General features: G+C 41.1%; 1 protein-coding gene across 1 annotated transcript; it reads left to right on the top strand.

Annotated features, from left to right (window-relative positions):
• Window positions 1–625: 625 nt before the first annotated feature.
• LOC122657939 (kinetochore protein SPC24 homolog) lies at window positions 626–21,663 on the top strand. Its single transcript, XM_043852742.1, has 6 exons — window positions 626–1,341; window positions 4,571–4,712; window positions 4,824–4,925; window positions 20,977–21,050; window positions 21,198–21,364; window positions 21,532–21,663. Exons 1-5 carry the CDS (start codon window positions 1,164–1,166, stop codon window positions 21,302–21,304), a joined length of 603 nt encoding a protein of 200 aa, XP_043708677.1. The 5' UTR covers window positions 626–1,163; the 3' UTR covers window positions 21,305–21,364; window positions 21,532–21,663.
• Window positions 21,664–22,151: the final 488 nt, after the last annotated feature.

The raw sequence follows: 22,151 nt of genomic DNA, 5'->3' as shown, positions 1-22,151 counted from the left end.
TGGTTAAATCGGATGTGTGGGGTGATAACCCAACACAATGGCTCATTGAGACTTCTCTCTTTTTGTTCAGTCAACCCACTGCAGGTCATTGGAGAGGAGACTAGAGGTATTACCTGAGTGGACAAAGCCAACGGCGGCCACCACCCTTGCTGGTAACAGTCGTGTCAGACTGCACCCCACAACCAGCACCCGCGGTGACCATCACCCACCCCAGTTTCCTATTTGTGAAGAAAAATAAATAAGAAGATAAAAGGGAAAGGATGGGTCATTGGGAGAGACCCTGCAACGTGTTTGAGAAGATTCTGAAGTAAATCAACATTGCAGGGTTTAGGTGCGTAGGAGCTGTTCCGCAAAAATGTGAGAGAGAGAGACTCATTCTTTTTTTAATTATTTTGACAATGCTAGTATTGCATTATTATTCTTGTTCAGGAATGTGGTCTCCACAAGCCGTAATAAGTATGCTGCATTATGATTCTTGTTAAGGATGCTAGTATGCTACATTGTGACTCTTTTTTTTCTATGTTGATTTTTGATGATTTGATGTGGCTTAATGTTGATTTTTGGTGATAAAAGGTATATGTTGTGGCATACTAAATGATGGTATTGCTTGCATGCTGCTTTAGCTGGATAAATCAGGGATATTGTTGATTCAATGTGTACATTGAGCTTTGAAGTAGAGATTGAGCCATAAGGCATGGTGTGGTGGTCATTTAGGAGTACTTGTGAAGCTAGCCTGCAGTAAGAGCTTTGGTTGCTTCTTGTGAGAACTTTTCATGGCATGGATTTGTCAAGATGTAAGCTTACCACAGTGATAAAACCACCATAGAGCCGAGCCCAAAACCTTAATTCTCCTATAAAATTCTAACAATATTGGAGCCATAGACTCAAATAGGATTCACGATGCCTACATTTTTGTTGAAATTGAAATATTGGGATTATGACCACAATTATCTGGAATTCTAATGCCTCTCAAAGCTGATCAATCTGCGATGAATTTTTTCTTGAGAATGAGATTTAGAAAAGTTATTTCTGTCACTTTATTTGTCAAGTATAAGGCATATTAACTTTTCATGAATTCTTGGATTTCAGAGCTTGCTTTAATATTTGTTGGAAGTTTGTTGGTGTGGTCCTAAGGGAGAAAAAGGTGAACTCTAGTGCTTCCAATGGGTGATTTTGCTCTCAAACTTGATGTTGACAAGGTCATTTCATATGGTGATGATCTCCTAGAATGCCTCAAAAACAAAAGGGACCTCAATACTTTGAAACAATATCTAGATGGAGTCAACATGCTTCAATCATCATGTGAGACAGATTTCTCTGAGATTAAGAACTTATTGGAAGGTTTGTCCCCTCAGTTTGCGCTCTTTCTTTTTCTATCAATTTAATATTCTCTTTCTTTTTATACTGTATTTAGACTCTTGACCAAATCCCATTGAAATTTTGCAAGTTAAAATATTTTAAACAATGTCGTAATGGTCTCCCTGCTCTAATCTTCCAAACAGTATTAGTTAGCTAGATCCTATTAGTATTATATACACTCAGAGCACAAAGAAGTAATTCTGATCTGACCTCTAATCAAACTTTCTGTCTCCTATCACATGATGAAGATTTAAGTAACATTCAGATAGTTACTGATTTCTAAATCTGATTCTAAAGATACATCTCTGGAATCAATCAATTAAAGATTTATAACCCAATGTATTGCCTATATATGGTGAATGATTAATTAGTTGAACCAGCTCTGGAAGCTGATCAATTAGACATAGTTATGGTCCCAATCCGTCGCATCCACCCCCAGAAGACCAGCCACAGATAGTGGTTAAGACAATTAACTGATTAGTACTTTAAGATGCTTATGAGAGGAACTTTCTTTATTTACGTCACATTAATTTGAATGTTAATGTCAAATCCGATGTAGAGGTTGTGTTCTCCGGAGGCAACTTCCAAAACAATGGCGCTGGATATCTTTTTCTTTTTGTCCTTTATTTTTTGAAGAAACAACCTCACATCGACCTAAAGTGTGTGGTGGATGTTGTCTCTTTTTTCAGATACGTTACAACTTTATTGATAGATAAACATAGAAGTTCATAGTGGTGAATTTGTGGTACATAGAAATACAGTCCTCAACGAGGGTCAACAGCTTAACAGAATATTCCATAACAAGTAGAGACAACTAATAAATGACACAAAGCACAAATTGATACCATCCCCCAAGAGAAAGTTGAGGTCTAACAATCTTTCTTACCAACTCATCGATAACTTCATAAGCACTTCTTGGCTGCCAGCAGACTACAAGATCCAGACAAGAGGTTAACTAATGAATGAGCCTTATAAACTGCGTATGATGTCAGACTCCTCCATTTTGTTCCTTATCCAACCTACTTATATGTTGAGTCTCTCTCTACTATTGCATGGGACCATTCCTTTTCAATCAACAGCTCTATCCCCTTTTAAAGTGTCATTAGCTCTGTCCTTGTAAAGTTTCCACCAATTGGGCCAGATAAGCCCCAACTCCCCCAATACCCATCTACATTCAGTTTATCCATTCTCTCAGAATGAGATTACCAATGATCTTTCTTCTTATTTTCTGTCGCCCTTAAAAATATCAAGGATCCCAATCTCCAAATAACTAATCTTCTAGGGCACCTTTAAAGGGGTTATCTCAATGCAGGTAAATTTTACAAAACTTTAGGTTAATGATCCCAAGTAGAACTTCAACAGAATAATATCTAATTGAAGAATAAAGACAATAGGATAAGAGACTAGTGCACCATAAACTGAGATAGGAATTGATCATCAAACCACTTTGAAAAGAACCATTCCCTAAGCCATAACCAAAAAACTATTCCGTTCAACCTACTAAATTACATCCGTTACATCTTTATATAGATTAATGTGCAAGAAAATAGAAACTTCATGGCTACTTTAAGACTCTTCATTACTCTCTTTTTTAGGCAATGAGGAAACTTTAAAAAATAGAAACTCCTAGAAGGCTTGTTAATTTACTTTAAAACTCTTAAAAAAACAAAGAAATAGACTTCCTAAAACATATCAAGGTCCCTAAGACTGCAAAACTAAACTAAATTGTGCTCGCCTTAGTATCTAATATTTTGAGCTTATAATTATGCACATTTTAAGAGCCGTTATTAACAAAATCCCTTAACCAAATAATATGAAAAAAAGGCTTTGTTGTTCACTCCCAATTGCATCACATCTGCTAATGCCTGGATGCAACCTTGCACTTGATTTTATTAATGCCTTTGACAATATCAGAACATCGATCCTTGATAGCCAAAATATCTCTCCTTCCAGATGCACCAAAATGAACCAGAAAAACTACTTTCAATAAAAATTTCACCTTCTTGCTAAAAGGAAACTAATTCCAAAACCAACTAAGATGGATGTTGTGTTTTTCCTTTTGATTGCTTAGGCTTGAACGGATTTGGAGGGTTCAAAGGGACCATTTTTTCTGGTGGAGATATGATGGGCTATCTTGTTGGAGTAGTGTAATTTATGTTTTTCTCCCTTTCTAAATCTGTTTCTTATTTTAACAATTCATATTTTGTTCACATCGATATAAGATTCAAATGCAGGTACAAAGTGTCGTGCTAAAACAGGGTTTGTTGAATCAGCAATATGTCTAAATATTGCAAGAATAATAATTGAATACATTAATAAGCATTTTATTTGACAAAAAAATTGAGATACCCTAGAATTAAATCATACTACATTGACCATCAAAATCAAATCCAACAAAGTTACTTTTGCAACGTAGGGATTTTTTATATCAATAATGGAACTTATAATTTATAGAATATATTTAATTTTTTAATTTTATGATGTGAAGGAAAAGAAAATATAAGATTTAGAACAAAAAATTATAGTAGTGTCGAATGTCACCATCCCACTTGCATCCAAAACCATTCAGAAGATCTCGTGCAAGGCTGCTACTTGTATGAAATTCAGTATTTTAACTGTTCAAGCATTCTGTATTCTATGCTTGATCTTGACACTTCAAAAACCATTAATTACGGAAATGAGTTGTTATTTTTTTATTCGTTCTCTATGTCCCTTCTCTGGGGTGTCTTACCAAAAGACCCTAAAAAGGGGCATACCCAATGCACGAGACTCCTGTCACTGCTGGGTCTGGGGAGGGTCATAATGTACGCAGCTCCAAGCCCTTAAAATGGAAAATAACAGTAGACTAGAAGGGCGGGGGAAATTTAGGCTAGTGCAGTCCAAGGGCAGCGTGAGAAGTTATAAATATTATAGATCAGATGCTTATATACACCCCCCTCCCAAAAAAAAGAAGAAAAAAAAGAAGTATAGAAGCTTAAATAACTAGAACTTGTGTGTATTTTGGTTTAAACTTTTCAGCTAAAGCTGTTGTTTCACCTTCCCTCAGTTAGCTTATAATCATCCCTTGCAATCAGGTCACTTTCTATGTTTCTGCTATGACTATTTTAGATCAATTAAATTATCTTCTGATACATATTCCACCTGGTAGCTGGTACACATGAAAAGTGTTTTTGTACTAGGCCTCTGCTTGACAAGTTCTTTTGTGCAACAGAGTATGAGACAAGGATAACTGAGTGCAAGAAAAAGATAGATAATGCAAAATCTGAAGTTGTTGCTGATGCAGATATTGACTCTCTTCAGAAAGAGTTGCTAGAGGAACTTAATAAGGAGAATAACCTTTGGGAGGAGTTTAGATCAGTATTTTAATAGCTTTATTTATTTTTTCTTTTTTTCAATTTAACTCTAAGATTCATGATTAGAAACATTAAAGCTATTGATTACTGATTCTCATTTTATATAAACACAATTGTCAGTGATGAGATGAGTTATCTGGAACATCAGAGGGTTTCCATTGAAGGACGGAAGCAAATACTGAAGAACATTGAGAAAGACGAATTAAGGGCACGGTGAGTACCTGAAAAATAAGTTAATTATATATTTTTTTATTGGCTATCCTTTCATTGCTATGATCTTCTATTGGAGTTTGTTCTCTTGTGCTTGTCCCAAAATGTATGTACAACATCTGCCTGTCCTATCTAACTATTGTTCAGTGTAATAAAGTGCTCCCTCCATCCCACAATGACTGGCCTCTTTGAAATTCCCATTAAGAGTGGTTAAAGCATTGAAATGTAGAGATTCTTCTTTCCAAAATTTGAAATGTAGTAATAATGGCAAGGGATAATATAGTGGATTTCATTAAAAATCCAGTTCTTAATCTGAATAGTGGACACAAATTGGGGCCAACCGAAAGGAAAAGAGGATAGTCATTGTGAGACAGAGGGATACCTTTCTGGTGAGCATGTTGAGACTAATGGTCTTTCCATCGTGATATCTACATATCTTAAACTATGATAATTTCTTATTTTGTGGTTGCTTCTGCAATTAGTTTGTATGTGACTCTCTTTCAACTCATCCTTGCTGACAAAAGCTGTGAATTCTCTATCGATATTTTCATCACATACATGTCTAATAATGTCTCGTATGTATGCAACATCTAGCAACTAGGTGATGCAGTTACACGTAGGGTTAATTAGGAGTTACTTTTGTAATTTTTATTATTTTATTCATGAAGATAGAGTTGTTGATTTAAACTCTACTTTAGATGTCGAGCTTGAATGAAGTTATTTTGATTTACTTGTGCTGCTGTGAGTAAGTGATTGCATTGTTGGTTCCTCCTTTCCTTTCTTATTCTCCTTCAAATTATCTTTCTTCCCTTAGGTACAATTTCTCTCTTTCCAGATTCAGTTCCATTTTCCTCTCCTTTCTTCCTATTGTTCTCTTCCTTATTGGCACGTGCTTGCAGCCCCTTAAAGTTGGATCGGTTTCCATTGATACCAGTCCTTCCTACGATGTTGGCTGCCTACCCATAGGCAAACCAAACCCTAGAGTTTTGTTTCATACTCAACGAACCTGTAACTAAAGTGCTCCTGAGTTCTTCCGCCATAGTTAAGTTCAGAAACTTAACTTTACTCAATTAACTAATTAACTGGTCTGTTTGTCACTTGCATTCAAGAGTTTTGATCATTGGGTTGCGATTGTTTCTTCTCTCCGCTGTTTTGAGAGTCCCTTTTAGGGTTCTTCGTTGTGGTGTGCAGCCATCTATTGCTGTCCTGCATGTTTTTCAAAATCCTAGTTGTTACAATATGGAAAACTAGGTTTGTTTGTTGTCTGCCTATAATACTGCAGGTATGATTACTAATACCAGTTCATGAAGCTCACACCCTGCGATGCTGCTGGCCTATCCTTCCTGCTCAATAGAATCTGTTTCTCCTTTCGCAGGTATTCTGCTTTCCTTCTTCAGTTCCTATTATGGTCTTTCTTTTCTTCTTCTCTGTTTTATTTTTATACCCTCATCATAGTCTTTACTGTTACCCTGTTTTCAAGTGACCTAACAGTCCCTCATCTGTGGGTTTAATCGCTGATTTTTTTCCTTTTCTTTTCCGTTCCTTTCCTCATCCCTCGTTCAACATTACTGGCTGTCTAATCTGAGAGTGGTTCGATCCCTCTCTTCCCTCTTCCTTTTCCCTGAAATTTGGGTCGAAGGCACTCCTCCCCTGGCGACCCAACCCTCCAAGTCCCTGCTCCTTAGCCTTCTCGTGCTGTGAGCTATCTGCCTGAAACCGAGACTGTTTCTGCAACTACCGCCGGGTTGGTTGCTGCCTTTTCATCTCCTTTTTTCACTGATGGTTTGGAGCAACCATTAGTAGCATCCAGGAGGGTTGCGGGTTGAGAACTTTGTCCTAAAGTTTCAGAGCCATTGGAGATTACTTGTAGGGGTCTCTCCTTCGTAGTGAACTGGTTTCCACCCCCTTGTATTGTTGGGAGGTTGAAGACGCCCCCCCCCCTCTTGATATGTCTTTCATGTCTTTTATCATGCTGCCCATTTAGTTTAAATTAATCCCATCATGTCCTTTTATCTTCTTTCAATTTTTTGGATTACCCTACCTTTTTGTCTATAACTCAACTTCAATCCTTTAGTTATATAATTCCCTAGCTTGTTCTCACTTTAATTTGTAATTCCCCTTCTATAGTTCTTTCCTTGTCTTCCTAAGTAAACCTTTACTTACCTTCTAGTTAACTACGTATCTGCTACTCCCCCCTTGCACTTTGAAATATTTGCAATTTTTGTTAGAGTTCATGTAATAAGGGTACTTTAGGAACTAGCTTATTGTCTGGTTATCTTATATTGTAATTTTCCTTTTTTACCTTTGACCTCCCTAGGGAGGTGTATGTAATTCCTCTTATATTATTAGTGAAGTAATATAGCTGTGGTGGAGACAATTCTCCAACACAGCATTCCACCAACTTCTTCAACCTTCTTTCTCCATCTTTCTCCTTGTTCTTTAATCTTTACATTTGTTAACTTCCAACTTGGTATCAGACCACACTTTGTTGGTTTGAGAGTCGAGTTATCTTCTTGTTCCTTCATCTGTCTGTCTTTCTTTGGAACCCTAGTTTACAAAGGGGTTCCAAGGAAGGGATTCTTATGTGAAGTGTTTGAAGAAATCTTGCAAGGAGCATGAATGGAGACCATGGAGACATCAAAAGAGCACCTCTTTTGAAGAAACAGGCATTTGAAGCCCATCTCAAGTCAATCCAGCCATGACCATGTTACCACCAGCCTATTTTGGTAATTTTTCTCTCTCCATTCTGACAGTGTTGCAGCTGAAGTTAGGCTCCTTTGGATCGCCCTAGGTGTTGTTTAACCCTCCTATGGTCTTGCTTCATGCTTCTATGAGTTGGTGCTACACAACTCAGTTTTGCCCGTGTTTTCAAGTTACCGCCAGCTCCTTTTTTCTCTGTTTTGCCTGAGAAATGGTTCTATGATACTTTGGTTTGCTTGAGGCTGGTGCGTAATGGTTGTTTCAGCTTCATAGTGGTTGTATAATGAAGCCATGCTTTGAAGGATTTGTGAAGTTGATTTTCTCTCAGATATTTGCCTTGTTTGATTGCTGGACTGTGCTTGCCAGTGTTTGAAAGGCTTTTTTGAGTCTATTTGGATTGAGACTATACTCTCCATTTGAATTCGGGTGTTCACCCTACTTTGTTAGCTTGTTTCTTTATCATGTCTGGAATCAGTGGATCGACAGAAGTTGTTTCGAGTAGTGCTCCTCCTACTCAAGTGTTTTTTGACAACCTCAATACTCAAATTTCTCTTTTGAAGTTGGACAATACCAACTACTTAGATTGGACACATTCGTTGAAGCTTTCCCTTCAGAGTAGGGGGAAGCTAGGGTATATTATAGGCACCATCAAAGCCCCCACTCCAGATGACCCATCATATCCCAAATGGGAGACAGAGAACTCTATGGATATGACTTGGCTTATCTTCTCTATGAAGCTTGAGGTTGGGAGGAGATTTATGAGAAAGGAATCTGCCAAGGATATCTGGGATAGAGTTTCCAAAACCTTTGACCATGTTGGTGACTCGGCTAAGGTGTATCAACTTCTCTACAAGATCATTACAATGTACCAAGAATGGGATAAGTCTATTTCTGAATTTTATAATACTATCATTGGTCTTTAGGAAGATTATGATCATTATAGGGATCTTCAACTATCCAACCCATAAGATGAAGCAAAGGTTTACCGCACTCTTGAGAAGGAGCGTGTTCTTATTCTTCTTGGTAGATTGAACCCAGAGTATGAGCCCATCCATATCCAAATCTTGGGCATGTCTCCTCTTCCATCTGTAGATGAGGTTTGTAGTTATTTGTAGAGGGAGGAGACTTAGAGGGTAGCCATGGAGCCTGCATCCTCTCTTGAGCCATCTGCTTTTCTAGCTTGTAGAGAGATTGGCGTAGTGGTTGTAGAGGCCAAGGGCCACCCAGTAGAGATGACAGAGATAAGCCCAGATGCAACCATTGTGGGAGACCTGGGCATACTAGAGAGAGGTACTGAGCTCTTCATGGCTGTCCTCCTGGTACACGTGGTGGATCTACATGTGCACGTAGTGGCCGTGGAGGGGGAGCTAGAGCATATTCTGTGATGACTGAGACTAATACTCTAGAGTACCCACCTAGCATACAAGCCAACTCCAGCTTGCTCTCCAGGGAGGACATTGCAGCATTTCACAGAGTCATGTCACATCTGGGTAGCTTACCTTCTACACCTACAATGGACAAGGGAGTCGGCGACCGAAGCCTCACTGAACTGTGGCCGTAACTATAACGGTCCTAAGGTAGCGAAATTCTTGAAGAGATTCGATTCGCGCCCTGAATAGACAAATTCTTATCTATAGTTCCTCATCATCCTCAGCTTTGCAGGCCTCATCATCAGCTTCTACCACAACCCCATTTTGGGTCATTGACTCTGGTGCCATTGGTCGTATGATTGGTATGTCCCACTATTATGATTGCTATACCATTTTTTCTGGTAGGTATAAGGTTAGGGTGGCTGATGGCTCCCTTTCCTCTATTTCTGGTAAGGACAATATTTCTATTACGTCTTCAATCTTTCTTGATTCTGTTCTTCATGTCCCTAATTTTGCCACTAATCTTTTATCTGTGAGTCACTTAAGTAAACCCTTGATTTGTTGTGTCATTTTTTCCCTTCTCACTGTCTTTTTCAGGATTTGGTGATGAAGAGGATTATTAGCAGTGGACGTGAGGAAAAAGGGCTCTATCTTCTTGAGCCTCAACCATCTTTTTGCCCACAACCCAATCCTATAAGTGTGGACATAGTGATAGTAGTTTTGTGGATTCTGTAATGTTATGGCATCGTCGGCTTGGCCATCCATCTTTTGTTGTAATGAGGAAACAGTTACCTCATTTATTTTGTTCTTTTTCTTTTGCCTATGTTTTTCAATGTGAATGATGTATGTTTACCAAACATTGTCGTTCATCTTATCCATATCAGGGTAATAGATCTACTGTTCCTTTTCACCTTGTGCATACTGATGTTTGTGGACCGTCTCTTTCTACCTCTTTATTTGGCTATTGCTACTTTGTTTCATTTGTTGATGACTATTCCCGCACTACTTAGACTGTTCTGATGAAACATAAGAGTGATGTCTGTGATGCATTTAAACATTTTTATCAGATGATTCTTACTCAGTTTAAAACTTGAATCAAGATTGTCCGTTCTGATGAAGGGGGGAATACATGTTTGGTGGCCTCCAAAACTTCTTTACTAATAATGGCATTATCCATTAGCTAGCTTGTGTTGACATACCCCAACAAAATGGGGTAGCTGAGAGGAAAAATCGCCATTTATTGGAGGTCACTCGGAGTCTTTTATTTGGCATGCATGTTCCTAAGACTTTTTGATGCTCTTCTTATTGCTTCCTTTATCATCGACTACATGTCTGCAAAACTCCTTAGTTCCAAATGGAAACCTTGTCTCCTCCGGTTTTTGCTTTCTCTCTCCCCCAAGGTCTTTGGGTGTGTTTATTATGTCTATGTTAACAAATCTTCTTGGACTAAACTTGACCCAAAGACTCTCAAATGCCTCTTTCTTGGGTATTCCTCTACTACCAAAGGCTACAAGTTCTACCTTCCTTCCTCTCGTCGGTGTCTCCTCTCCAAAGATGTCACCTTCCTTGATTCCGTGCCCTTCTTTGCTCCTCATCAGCATCCTCTTCAGGGGGAGAATAGTTGGAGTAAAAAGGTTACTGATGATATTCCCTTTTTTTCTCCCCTACCTTTTTTTTTATATCCCGAATATTACCCGGGACTCGGGCTGGCCCCTAAGCTTTTATTAGAATCATGAAAATTAATAAAGAATACAGGGGGGGACATACCACCTTACCCCAACCCACGACACCAAGAGCACACACCACTTAGGATAGCCTAACCCACCCATACAAGAGCAAGAAAAAATAGCCATTAACTTTGTAGGACAGGTAAACCATCCTTGTCCTAACGGAGAATGGCTTGAAAAGGTCCCAAAGGCATGCTCCCTGGCAGAAACCTGGCATATGACTCCGTATCATAAGAAAGATTGGCCAACCAGTCAGTCGCTTTGTTGCTCTCCCGGAAAGCAAACGACACGCAAGCCCACGTGGAAGCCACTAACTCCTGAATCTCCTTGAAAGTACCATCCTCCCCACAAACTGCACCTCTTCAGATTAACTACCTTGACAGTTGCCTCTGAATCACAATTAACCACCACATCCATAAAACCCATCACCTTGCACAATTTCAGTCCATCCCTCAATGCCCTTAGCTCTGCCAGTGAGTTAGTGCAAGGGCCATAAAAGTTAGAGAAAGCAGCTAGGACTTCCCCTTGTCGGTCCCTGATGATCCCTCCCCCTCCGCCCAGGCCAGGGTTACCACGACATGCACCATCCACATTTAGCTTAACCAAGACAAAAGGGGGGCACCAGTAAACAGGGATAGGGCGTTTCCTCCTGGGGGCGGGTGCTGACAAACCAAGACATTGCAATAATAAACCATCCCTAGCAGACCCGTGAGTGCCTACCTTGGCCGGATAAGGTAGTTCCCTCACCCAAGTTTTGATGCATTCAATTATGGAGCTAGCTGTTCGTCTCTTTTCACCGTGCCTTCTATTGTTCCTTTCCTTCCAGAGCCCCCATATGACCAAAGATGGCAGAATCCCTGTAATATACGCACTGAGGCATCCCCTGCCAAAGTAAAACCCGGCTTCTGGCATCCTGGGTGGGGAGATGGACAATGTCAAAAACTTGGGAGAAGTAGCCCCAAACTTTGGTCTCCGTGCCTCCAGCAACGAGGCAATGATCCGTCGTCTCCCTCTGAGGCCTTCCACAGCAATAACACTTTGAAGCCAGGGGGATGCCTAGCGACATCAAGGAGTCATCAGTGGATATCTTCCCATTCAAAAGCTGCTAAGAAAAGAAACCCACTTTCACCGGGAGTGTATGATTCCAGATCCACTTCGCAAAGGAAACCGTTGGTACCCCACCCCGCACCACATTCCAAACAGCCTTGGTAGAGAACAAACCATTGCTAGAGAGGGTCCAAACCAACACGTACTCGCAGTCAGACAAGAAGAAAGAGCCTGATGAAATACAATCTTTAATAGCATCTGAGTCTATGTTGTCCAGCACGTCCTGCCTCCAGGAACCATCCTCACAAATGGCATCCTTCACCCGCAGCCCCACATCAACCACAAGCCCATTGTCCACTGTGTCTATCAGCAGGCCAAACCCTGTCCAGTTATCCAGCCAAAAGAAATGTTACCAGCCCTAGTAACCATCTGAAGTTGTTCAACAGGAGATCCTTGTGATCCAGTGTGTTCCGCCAAGACTTCGAACCAGTCCTTGCCGACTCTGAAAGTGCCACATGCTGATTCTTAAAGAACTTGGCCTTAAAGAAATCACTCCACAATGACCGTTCCGCAAGGGCCCTCCACAGTCCCTTAAGCCTAAGGGAAAGGCTTACATCCTCCAGCAGCCTAATCCCCAAACCACCTTCCTCGAGCGGCCCGCAGACCTTTTGCCAACCAACCCAGTGCTTTCTCTTTCCCACTCCGAACTGCCCCAAAGGAAATCAGCAAAAACTCCATAAATTCGCTGAGTGACCGCTTTAGGCGGAGCCAACGTAGCAAGAACATGTACAGGGATCGAAGACAGCACATGCTTTAAAAGGGTGATCCTGCCACCTGCGGACAACAACTTTCCTTGCCAACCTGCAACTTTGTTTCTAATCTTATCAACCAATCCATCAAACAGATAAATCTTCAGCCTTCCCGAGTGGAGAGGTGCCCCCAAGTAGGTGATAGGCAGAGACTTCCTAGGGAAACCTGTAATCTCCCCTACAAGGCGGGCCCTAGCAGGAGACGCCATACCACTAAAAACAAAACAGCTCTTCTGCCTATTGACAAGCTGACCCGAGAAGCCTTCGTACCTTCTGAGAAACCCCATAATCTGCTTAAGCGAGCCCTTAAGCGCCCTAGAGAATATAATGGTGTCATCTGCAAATAGGCAATGAGAAACCCCAGGGCACCCTCTCGGAAGCTTGTAAAAGGATGCATGCCCTTCTGCAAACATATTTTTAATACCCCTGCTAAGAACCTCCTTTGCAATAATGAATAGAGCTGGTGATAGGGGATCTCCTTCCCTCACCCCTCTAGTTGACTTGAAGAAGCCTGATTGTCTGCCCCCCAACACTGTAGAGAACCAACAGTTAACCACCATCTTCTTGATTAAGCTGATCCAGGCATCGCTAAACCCAAATCTTAAGAGGACCTGCCAAAGGAAAACCTATTCCAGCCGGTCAGAAGCCTTTGCCATGTCAAGCTTAAGGATGACATTGCCCCCCTAGTTTTCCTATTGATATCCTGGGCTACCTCTTGAACAATGGAGATAGTGTCATAAATGCTTCTGCCCTGCACAAAAGCCCCTTGCTCTTCCGTAATGATAGAAGGAAGGATACCTGCCAACCTGGATGCAAAAATCTTGGCAATAATCTTATAAGCAAAATTGCATGGGCTAATAGGGCGGAGATCAGACATTACCTCGGGGTTCTCCTTCTTGGGAATGAGCACCAAGTTGGCGGATGTGAAGCTCTTGGGCAGTTCACCTCCCGCAAAAAAATCCTGGACCGTTGCCCAAACATCCTTACCCACCACATCCCAGTAAGACGTGAAGAAGTATCCTGAGAAGCCATCAGGGCCCGACACACTATCACAAGACAAGGAGAAGACCGCCCCCTTGACCTCGTCCAACGAGGGCAACACAAGAAGCACTGCATTATCAGCCTCTGAAACAACCTTAGGGATTACAGATAGCAAGTCCTCATCCACCAAACAGCCCTGAGAGGTAAAAATGTCTGAGAAATGCCGCACCACCTCCGCTTGAACCCCCTCTGGGTCCGTTATCCATTCACCATCCCCCCCCCTTTAATTCTCTGGATATTGGCCTGCCTCCTTCGAATGTTCACCATAGAGTGGAAGAATTTTGTGTTTCGATTCCCCTCCTTTAACCAAGTTACCCTGAATTTTTTACTTCCAGAAAATTTCCTCCTGTAATAGCATCTCCTGCAGGTTTTCCTTGGCCGACAATAAAGCCTCCCTGGAGTCATCGGAGGCCCGCTGATCAAAAGCAGCTTCTGCCCTACTCACTGAATCCTCCGCATCCCTGACCTTCTGATGTATGTTGCCAAAGACCTCCTTGTTCCACTTTCGCAGAGCACTGCGAAGTAACTTTAGCTTCATAAACAGAATATAAAGAGGCGAGCCAGTAATCGGCCGGGCCCACTGGCCCTTAATAAAGTCATGAAAGCTTGGGTGCCTAAGCCACATCTGCTGAAATTTGAAGGTAGAGAAAGTATGATGTCCAGCAGCCAAGAAGGAAAGCCCAATGGGCGCATGATCTGAGCAAGTCCTGTTGAAGTGGGTGACAGTGCTCTTGGGGAAGGCATTAAGCCAAGATGTATTAACCAGGAACCTATCCAGTCTAGCCAGCACCCTACCAGCCCCAACCTAATTATTAGACCAAGTGAACATGTTACCAACATAGCCCGCATCAACAAGGCCAGCCCTACTCACAAAAAACCCAAACTCCTCTAAAGAGAGCGAACAAGCCGGTCTACCACCCAGCTTCTCTAAGGGAGACACCACTGCATTAAAATCTCCCCCCACCGCCCAAGAATGAGTGACTCTCCGAGAGAAAAGTTCAGGCCTCTCCCACAACTCCCTTCTCTCCATGGTTGAACGTCCGCCATGGACAAAAGTAACAAGGAAAGTCCCCCTGTTGGCCTCTTCACATTCGAGAGTGATAAATTGATCATTTTCCTTCACCACTTTGACTTTAAATGAGGCCCTCCAAAAGACCCAAAATCTGTCCAGCAAATGTAAGGAATCCAACCTAATTTTCTGCAGCACCATACGCGCTTTCGAAACCTGAGCTTTAGGTTCGGCTACAATAACAATGTCCACCTTGTGCAAACACACCAAAGATTTCAGCCGCCTGATTGTGGGCTTATTACCAAGTCCCTGGGCATTCCAAAAGACACAACTCATAAGAAATTATTGCGGGGGGCGGCTGTCGATCGCATCGATCTCGTTACACATGTTTGGGCTCCCTCCCTATTTTGTCTACCCTGTCTTGCCTTTTTGATCTTCTTTCTGTCATACACAAGTGCCGCATCGAGGAAAGCTGTTTTAGGGTGCACTCGGCTTCGAACACGACGACCTGCAGGCGCAGAGGCACTGCTCCCTGGTTCCAGCCTCTCAAAAGTGTTGCAGATCCTCTCTTCTAGTGTGGCATTGAACGCCCTCAGACTATCCAACATAGCTTGTCGTTCCATCATAGGGCTAGTCGAACCTGAGGCACAGCCATCGTCCTTTGAACCCAGGGGCTGAACTCCATTATCAAAATAATACTGTCGCTTATCACAATCTGGCTGCAATCGAGTCTCATTCGTGCTACTGCCAAGGCCTAGTAAGTTGCCATTGGCCCTTGAATCCACCACCGTCAAGCTTAGATCATCCAACCTGCCTTCACCCTCCATGGCCTCATGGGCTTCAACGCAAAGAATCTCACCCTCCTCAATAGGCTGAGGGCCACCTTCCACCACTGTATCGGTAGTTTGCGCCACCAGATTTCCATCGCCCTCCCTGGCCTCCTCGGCTGCAACGCAGGGAAGTACCCCCTCCTCCACTGGCTGGAGTAAGCCACCTACCTCTGAAACAGGAAGCTCCTACTCACATGCTAAAATCTCTCCCCTGCCAATCGAACCTAGCCACCCAACAGCAGGGCTATCGAGCTTGCCTCCACCAATGGACAGTCCTCCATTGTCAACACCTACCTGTTGAGTTACAGTACTCCATCGTCCTCCCCTCCGGCGAGAAGGCCTCGAAAGCCCCAGCGAAGGCTCAACGGTGGTCCCTATACCTCCGCGAGAAGTGCCTTCACCCCTTGGGATGAAAACACCTTCATTGTCTCTGTCACCAGGACCTCCACGAGAAGTGCCGTCAATGGCTGCACCCTCTGTTGTTCCAGCTTCATTCATCCTTCGAAAGGCTCTTCTACAGGCTTCATTCCTGTGCCCAATCTTCGAGCAAATTTTGTAATAGGCTGGCCGGCTCTCATAAACCACTTTCTGGTAAAACCCCGACGCCCCACACCCAATCCAGATTTTCGGTGGGAGTGAGGCACGTAAGTCGACCTCCACACACACCTTTGCTGCCACTGTTCTTGTATAATTTGCTGTTGCTCCATCGACACGCAGTACCCTACCAATAGCTCCAGCGATTGAAACCAGGAAATTCCCTTGATAGAGGTTAACCGGAAGCCTCGGCAAGGAAACCCACAACGGCTCCAGAGGAGACTCCCAACTAGAGACGAAGTCTGAAGACCATCTCATAAACCGAAAGAGAAAGCCCTGGATGTGCATTTGTGCCTTAAGCCACACCTTGACGAAATCGGCATGAACAGCAAACCGCAGCAGCACATGTCTGGGATCCAAAGTCGTGACGATCACATCGCCCTATAGGAATAGTATCTTCTGAAGATGCTCCTTGATTTGGAAGAGGGCAGGCTTCCCATAGCTACACTTGGTCACAAGCGTGGTCGTAAACGTCCTTTCTGAAACTTTAAGTTCCTTCTTGGAGAAGAAGATCGCATGATCTCCAAAGTGTGACGATGGTTTTTTGATTTCCACATGGACAGGTGGCAAAGCAATTGAGCTGGAAACCACCGAGGCAAAAGACGCTGTCCCACTTGTAGCAATCCCTAGGTGGGGAGGGGGATCAGGGGGGCGTACCTCCCTAGGAGGGGGGACCACCATAGCAGAAGCACGAGGGAGAAACCCTAAGCTGCGCCACCAGAGCTAATCCTATGCACCCCAAAAAGAAAATTGGTGACTACCGTTTCCAAAAAAAAAAAAAAAAAAAAAAAAAAAGCAGATGCGGTTGATATTGGGACCAATCAGGTGGTGGTTCTGGTAATGAGAAGGAGCCAGTTGTGTACAAAAGAGGCTGCCGGAGGAAGAAGAAGAAGACCTGCCAAGAGTCCTCTTTGGATCCACATCCTAAGCTCTACCATCCTCAGTCAGGTGACGTGCCTTCCCTTCCTTTTGACTTAAACCTTTCTATTGCTGTTAGAAAGGGAAAGAAAGTTTGTATTAATCCGATAGCCCAATTTGTTTCCTATGATGCTCTCTCTCCTACAGGTCTTGCCTTTACTATTTCCCTCTCTTTTGTTTCCATTCCCAAGAATGTAATCGAGGCTATGTCTGACCCAAAGTGGAAGCAAGCCATGTTTGAGGAAATGATGGCTCTTGAGAAGAATGGTACTTGGAAATTGGTAGTTCTTCCCAGGGGGGGTATTCCAGTTAGATGTAGGTGGGTATACACAATCAACTATAGGTCTGATGGTGTGGTTGAGCGGTACAAGGGTAGGAAATTTGTTTTTGATTTTTCAAGGTCCAAGAGGGGAATCAACATATGTCAAAGAAAATTTGTCTTGATTTGTTGAAAGAGATGGATGTTGGGCTGTAAATCAGCAAGTTCTCCTATTGAGCATAATCACAAACTAGGAGAAGATTGTGGTCCCTCTCTTGTTGATGCAAGGAAGTACCAGAGGCTAGTGGGAAATCTCTTGTTTTTGTTTATGACTCACCCAGATATTTCTTATGCCGTGGGAGTGGTAAACTAGTTTATGCATGCTCCCAATAGTGGGCACTTGGATGCTGTATACCAAATTCTTAGATACTTGAAGTCATCTCCAGGGAAAGGACTATTGTATGCTAGACACTATCATTTGAGAGTAGAAGGTTTCATAGATGCCGATTGGGCAGTATCCATCTCAGACAGAAGGTCTACATTTGGTTATTGCACATTTGTGGGAGGTAATTTGGTCACATGGAGAAGCAAAAAATAGCTCGTTGTAGCTAGATCCAATACAAAGGTAAAATTTAAGGCTATAACTCATGGAGTTTGTGAACTCATATGGTTGAGACAATTGGTCCAGGAGTTGGGGTTTGATACTGCAGGACCTATGCAGCTCTACTATGATAACAAAGTAGCTATAAGCGTTGCTCATAACCCAGTGCAACATGACAGAACAAAGCACATCAAAGTGGACATACACTTCATCAAGGAGAAGATAGACTCTGGCTACTTCTTCACCCTTTTTGTGAAGATTGGTGATCAACTGGTAGATATCTTCATCAAAAGCCTTACTTCTCTTCAGTTTGTACCCTATTATGCAAGTTGAGAATGCTTGACATTTATTCTCCAGCTTGAGGGGGAGTGTTAGAGTTCATGAAATATAAGGGTACTTTAGGAACTAGTTTATTTTCTAGTTACCTTATATTGTAATTTTCATTTTTTACCCTTTACCTCCCTAGCGAGGTGTATGTAATTCCTCTTATATTATTAGTGAAGTAATATAGGTGTGGTGGAGACAATACTCCAACACACAACATTCCACCATCTTCTTCAACCTTCTTTCTCCATCTTTCTCCTTGTTTTTTACATTACATTTGTTAACTTCCAACTGTATTGCCATTATCTTTCAGCTTTTGGCTACTTGGTTGGGCCCTTCGCAACCCAACTTGCATGGCGTGATGTTGTTGCTGTTCTTAATGTGGATGGTGGTTTGATCATCTTTAGCACATTGTTTATATTATATTGGAAGGGAAAAGAAGTTTACCAGTGATTTTTTCCAGCCAACTCGAGTTGGTGGTTTTGAGGCCTAGAAATGTTTTTTTTTAATCTGGTTTTTTTTTATACAGCCTATTTTTGACATTCTAAACACTATGCTTGAACTATTTTCACACAAAAACACTCAAATGGTACTTGTGGTTTTGACCTAAGTTTGATAGTGTATATTGTTTTTGGATATTGGTTGGAAACCAGGACAAACACTTATTTATGCCTAATATCATTTAAGTAAATGGTTTTTATTTATTGAAGATATGATTCATAAATAAGCAAATACCCCTTATTTGAATTCAATAAAAATAGTTAAAAAAATAAATTCCTAAAGGATAAAAAGTCAACCCCCTCCTAGTTCAAGAACAAAAACTAGATTTTCGGTGGTAAGTGCAATTTTCAACTTTTTGATGCTGGGGTTTCTCTCAAATCTATAAATTCCATAAATTTTAATATGGTAAAACATTGCTAAAAACCAAAAGTGCGGTAAAATATTTATTTGTTTTGATGTTCGAAAAAATATTTTCATTCCGAGCGATTTGGACTACATTAGCGCACACCAAATTAAGTTTGACAGGTACATAACTCCTTCAATAGAAATCAAATTTAAGCAATCTTGGGTTTGTTGGAAATCTTGGGACCGGTACATAACTCCTTCATTTACTTAAATGCTATTAGGCATAAATAAGTGTGTACTGGTTTCGAGCTAGGTTTCCACATGGTTTGATGGGCATAAGTGTCGAAATTTGCGAAATTACCATCATCTCGACCGAAACTAGTAGAAACTTTGAACTTTTTAAAATGCATGCAAGTTTCATCTTGGTTTTCCACGAAACCGAGATATCTTGGAAATCTCGGTCGGTTTCGACTGAGATCTTGTTCCATGGTCAGAACTCAATGAGTCTACTCTGAGATTGGTCATTCCCCTGGTAATTGATTGCTTTCCTGGTTGACTTGCCCCCTCTGGATTAGTATTTATACTTTGGTGGATTGACCAAGTGAATTTGAAAAAAAGAATAAGAAAATGAAGCTCCCCTTGGACCCCTGCCAGTGGTGTTCTTCTCTCTCTCTCTCTCTCTCTCCTTGATACAAACTTTTTTTTTTTTTAAAACTTTTAATAATGACAACACAATCCACATGCTGAATCACTGACACACTCATATCAGATGGCCAGTGAGTAAATCGAGATTTGGAGTTTTAAACTCTGCTTATTGGTGATGCTGTTTGAATTTAGCTCCTTGTTCCTCCCGTCTTCCACCTATTTCGTTAAGCATTGCATATATTTTCTTTCAAAGCTCAAATATCAAATGGTTTGAAAACTGTTCATGCGATAAAGTTCATTTCAATAACTTAGGCTCTTGTTGCAAATTTCCCACTTTGTAAGTTCTATATGCTTTTCTGGCATGACAATCAGATTGTGTCTATTTACCAAGGTTGTTTATTGGGGAACTGTTTCCATTTTATCTCTTTGATTTCATCAGTTATTGTCATCATTAGTCAACTCTAAAGAACTGGTAACCCTAATTTTGGATCATTGTGACCTCACCATTTGGTTCTAATTTGTTGAAATATTCAGCTCTTTATGGAGAAAGATCTGAAGCAAAATTTTACAAACAAAAAGAAAAACTAGGATAATTATCAGACTGGCTTAAAGAAGAGCAAAATCTGTCAACTGTAATAAAAGTTGACCTCCAGTGAGTCATTAGAAATTCGATGTCTTCTATTCAAATTTAGTACTCAAAGGTCCCAATGAATCTCCTGGAACTTTTCCGAATATCTTCTTTACAAGTCAGAAGTAACAATGGTTCTGGGAGTTGTAAATTGCTAAATTCCAGTGCATCCTCCGTGGTTGGATAACATTGATCAGTCATAATATCTTGATTGTTTTGATGTGTATCGAATTATTATTTTCTTTTTTGTCCAAAAGTTATTAAATTGTTGTCACAGCTGGTACTGAACAAGATCAACCAAACCTTATTCTTAACATTGTGCTCGTATGTTTGCTACTCTGAGTTGTCAAACTTGTCCTCTCTTTATTTATTTCAAATGCTATAGTGCTTGGAGAACTTGAAAAGACAATTCAAAATTCGTTTAAAAAGTCAACTGTGAAAGCTAAAGCACTTGAGCTTTGTGATCACACAATGAACTCATGCATTCAGAAAATTTATAGTTACCCTGCCTTGTGATCATTCTGATCTCACCATGACAGTGAATGATTAAACGTTTGTACCAACAAAAGCCAGTTGATTAAACTAGGATTTTGTTGTTTTGATCTTATCTTTGATCATCACAAAGCTATTCGATAATTTTTTACCAGTGTTAACCTTTCCTTTGAATGCATTTTTGAATCATTATCTTATAACTTTGATTGCACAGGATGGAGCTTTCTATGTATGCTTCAGTGACAAAGATCATCCCAGATCTGGCTGACCAAACGCAAATTTCAGGCCGTATCCTTCTCTCTGAGCAGCAGCTAATGTGGTGCACTAAAAATTAGCTGATGTACACATTATCTTTTTGTTGTTTTGTCGATTTGTGATTGAGATGAGCTTGTGTTACTATCTGGAAATTGCTTTATCCTTGAAACAGAGCTACAGATATTGTGGATAGGGACAAAAGGATTGTTGAGAAGTTTGAATTTGAACCATCGAAGGTATCCCCCTTGGAGATGTGCAATGACTTTTGGAAAATGATTAATCAGTAAGAGGTGATTGACTCCATCCTTTTATGATGATAAATGTAATGCAGTTGTATTTTATATTTGAAAAAAAGAACTCTGTTTGGGAGTGTGGCCTATGGCAGTGCTCCCATGTGTATATCTCTCTCCTCTCCATGTGAAAAGACATCTCTACCCCTTGTTTTGGGGAGGAGACAGATAGACACAGGGAGCACTGGCATAGCCATGTTCCCGGACAGAGAACCACTTCCCTTTATATATTAATCTTTTATGTTCTGTTTCATTACATAACTACTCCAGAGATAATGTTCTTGTTTGTTTTCTTTCTTTTTTTCAAGTGAAATGTTGTTCTTATTTGCATTCCTGTCTCTTAAGGAATGCTGTTCGGTTGTTTAAAAGGTCGAAAAGTCTGCTGTTCGATTGTTTAAAAAGTCGAAAAGTCGAGTATTGCTATTTCCATTGCATATTCATGAGCTCAATGTTGCAATTGGAAGAACTCACCCTCATAAACCGGTCTGTTGGACCAAATTTTCACCATGATGTAGGGTCCCCCTCCGCTATTCGTGTCAATTTTGGGCTTAAATTAACCCTGCCATCTGTTAATTGGAAAAGAGTAAAACATTGAATTTTTGCTGCTCTATCCTTATAACACATGCATTTTTATTATGGGTAAATTACATGTCACCCCTTGGTTTTCAAACGAAACTCAGATCACCCCTTGGTTTTTGAAAAAACTCAAATCACCCCTTGGTTTAGACCCCAATATGACAAAGTAGTTCCTACCGTTAGTTTTATGCTGTTAAGTGATGATGTTAGCCAGTTAAATAAATTTAAATCCCTAAACCACCCTTGACCAATGTTGAAGATGAAGGAA

This window comes from Telopea speciosissima, chromosome 1, assembly GCF_018873765.1.
Source record: "Telopea speciosissima isolate NSW1024214 ecotype Mountain lineage chromosome 1, Tspe_v1, whole genome shotgun sequence".
Classification (NCBI taxonomy): domain Eukaryota; kingdom Viridiplantae; phylum Streptophyta; class Magnoliopsida; order Proteales; family Proteaceae; genus Telopea; species Telopea speciosissima.
Note: the sequence above shows the minus strand (reverse complement) of the source record. Positions and strands in the feature narration are given on the sequence as shown.